We start from the raw sequence: 3,177 nt of genomic DNA, 5'->3' as shown, positions 1-3,177 counted from the left end.
AGTTCAGTCAACAGCTGCACCAATCACACTTCAGGAAGATGAAAAGCAAGTTTCTTCAACTAAAAAAGGCTCCGTTTCAATTTCCTGGAACAGCATTTTACCTCTGTTAGAAAAAAAAAACAGCTTTCAGATCAACCTGGACTCATTCAACCAAAAACAAACAAAAACAACAAAAAAAAAGAAAGGAAAAAACAAAAATAAAAATAAAAAAAGGAAAAAAAATGAAAACAAGACTAAAAAAATACTTTTCTTAAAAAATAAAAGAAAAAACTATTCAGGACTATCAGCTCTTATTTTGTTTCTTCTTATATAAAACAAGCAAGCAAAAACAAATTAGCAATACTGAGGTAACTTTACCCTGAGGTAGGTTTTTTTCTTTCTTCTTTAATCTGTTCTAATCTGGGCTAAAGCGTCGACCCAAACCCTCATTATCATACGCAGGCAGGGTGTGGAGGCTTCGCCCACAGGCCTTTGGCAGAGCAGGAGAGGAAAWCCCAGAAACTGCTTCTGATCCAGTCGGATCTTTAAAAAAAACGACTGCTGAGCTCACGGTGAGGAGTTTTGGAAGACTGAGGCCGATTGTCTCCTCAGAGGCAGTTTTTATCTTTCAGTGCAGGGATGTTTCCAAACACGGAGGAGAACGTCTTCCTAAACATGAACATCCTGTGCAGGGAGAGTGCAGTGATCAGAGAAGCTCAGACACTCAGTCTGTCTGTCACTGCAGGGCTTACTGATGCAGCAGAACCACACACTCCCCTCCCTGGCTTCAACACGGTGCACCCGAGGGGCCGGGCTAACTCACATATCATATATATATAATATATATAAAATATGCCATATAAAGGGCGGGCTGCAGGCCAGCGGGCATAGCTGCTGGCAGTAGTTGGTCTCTGACCCGGGCCAGCTGAGCCCTGCATTAGAACTGCAGGCCTCGGCTGCGACTGCCGCCTCCCTTCCTGTCTCTGGCTGCGCCGTCCACCACACAGCAACGTGTGGGAATGGGTGCCTCGYGCAGAGGCCCCGCCCACACAGAACAACCCCAATAATCTAAAAAAAATAGAAAATAAAAGGCACGGTGGTCCGACGCAGCGTCATCGTTAACATGAAGATTAGATATTTACAACCTCATATTTTCTTCGACTCTCTCTGCTGTTCAGAGAGGTGTGTAAAGAGCAGTGTTAACATCTGCGGCCCCTCTTTGTCGCTCACCGTGTAGCCTGGAGGTACCCCCCCMACCACCAACAACAACTCCTGAGCTTTTGCAGCAGTTTCCTCACTTCCTCTCCTGGCTTGGCCTCACTGCATTCTATCAATAATAGCTCTGAATAAAACATTTCTATACATATATCTCTATGTTTAAAAAAAAACCACCTTTAAAATAAAGGACTGAGTGCAGATGGTCGGAGAGGTGTGTCCAGAGAGGGAGAGGGTTCATCACTCCTGGTGGTCCTCCTCGTTCATCTGCAGGTGGTTTTTAACAAAACTCGGTCAGAAAAGAAYGAGCCGTGTTGTTTTAAAGCCCCCTGCAGCAGGAGGAGGAGCTGGCTGCACCAGGAAGACTCCGCCCCCCCTCCTCTCCATCCCTGTTGTGTTTCATCCCTCCATCTGCACTCAGTCTTTCCTCTGGCCTGGCACTGGGTCTCAGTTTTCAAGTTTCTTTAACCTTTATAATCATTTGTTTAATATTYCTTTCATCTTTGATTTTTTTTATTCTTCTGTCTGCTCTCTTCTCCGGGTCTGTGTGTCACTCTCCTGTGTTTGTCCGTCAGTCTGTCTGTGCACGTGTGCGRCAGGCAGGGGCTGGGGGGGCCCACGTCGTGTGAGGGACCCTCACTTCCTGCGTGGCTGGTGTTCCTGAGTCAGTCCTTGTGTCGGGCTGCCCATCTCGGTGAAGCCCTGAGGGTGGGGGCTGGCGCTCACGCCCATCCCGCCTTTCTGGGACATTTTGACCTGGGTCAGGATGTCYCGGATCTTCCTCTGAGCCAGCTGGAGGGGGGACAGAAATTAAGAATTTAACCAGAAAAACAGGTCAAATATTCATAGACAAACTTTTTCAGGGCAAACACATTATATATTTGTATGAGTAATCATTTTGTAAAAATATATATATATACACACTATATACTGTAAGTGTGTATGTTTGTGTGCAAGTGTGTCTTTTGCACAGCACAAAATAACTTGAAACTACAATTTTCATTTGTTAAGATTSACTGATTTCTTTTTTAAAATTACTATTTAATTCAAAGAGAGACTGAATCAGAAAACAACCCGTTGTTTTTCCCCCCTCAGGTTTACAGTTGACAGAAACCTATCTGTCATGGCGAGATAGAGAACTTTAAGCCCTGCAGGAGCCTCATCTGTCCTGTTAGTAGAACAATTTGACATTAGTTTTGTGTCACTAGGTCACATGATCTAGAAGTTWTTGATTTTTGTTTCTTAAGAGTTTCTCAATCTGCTGGAGGGRGCTGACRAACTGTAGATAGTCAGWGGAAGTGAWAAATGGCCCAAATCTAAGGTTTRWGAAAGCTCTCATMGCCCTGACAAGGACAACTCTAASCACACTGGTTGGAGTCCYAACTGGGCACAATCTACTCAACCACCACATAATAGTGATGAGACTCMATGACAATGGTCTGTGTGATGCCTGTGGCATTGAATGAAGATTTATTGTTTATTACTGATTTTTAATGCACTTCATATACTGTTTTTACCTAGAAAAACGATCGTATTTATTTGTGTATAATATGATCTCATGTATAATAACCCCCCCCCCCTATTTTAGCTTAAAAAGCATAAAAAATTAAATTCTCATACTAACTCTAATTTCATAAGGACTTCAGGATGTTTCAGCCTTTGCWGTCTTTATACATATCAGTAAAATTATCAGACTGTTGTGTCAGTTTTTGTTTTAATTTTATTTTAACAACTTATGTACTAAAAGGTACACAACAACATCGTATAACAATAGCTACAACAAAACCTATAACAATAACTACAACAAAACCTATAACAATAACTACAACAAAACGTATAACAATAACTACAACAAAACCTATAACAATAACTACAACAAAACCTATAACAATAACTACAACAAAACCTATAACAATAACTACAACAAAACCTATAACAATAACTACAACAAAACCTATCAATGATAAATTTAGCAATGCTCAT

At 41.7% G+C, this 3,177-nt stretch overlaps 1 protein-coding gene across 1 annotated transcript in view; it reads right to left on the bottom strand.

Moving 5' to 3' along the window:
- Positions 1-380: 380 nt before the first annotated feature.
- LOC106528990 (insulin-like growth factor 2 mRNA-binding protein 1) overlaps positions 381-3,177 on the bottom strand; it is a gene marked incomplete at its 5' end in the record, with an annotated part of 19,533 nt that continues 16,736 nt past the window's right edge. The window contains 1 exon segment of the mRNA XM_014024287.1: positions 381-1,986. Coding sequence (XP_013879741.1) covers positions 1,831-1,986 — 156 coding nt within the window. The 3' untranslated portion in view covers positions 381-1,830.

The sequence above is a fragment of the Austrofundulus limnaeus genome, unplaced genomic scaffold (genome assembly GCF_001266775.1).
Source record: "Austrofundulus limnaeus strain Quisiro unplaced genomic scaffold, Austrofundulus_limnaeus-1.0 Scaffold417, whole genome shotgun sequence".
NCBI classification, from domain to species: domain Eukaryota; kingdom Metazoa; phylum Chordata; class Actinopteri; order Cyprinodontiformes; family Rivulidae; genus Austrofundulus; species Austrofundulus limnaeus.
The sequence above is the reverse complement of the archived record's forward strand: the minus strand, read 5'-3'. Positions and strand labels throughout refer to the sequence as shown.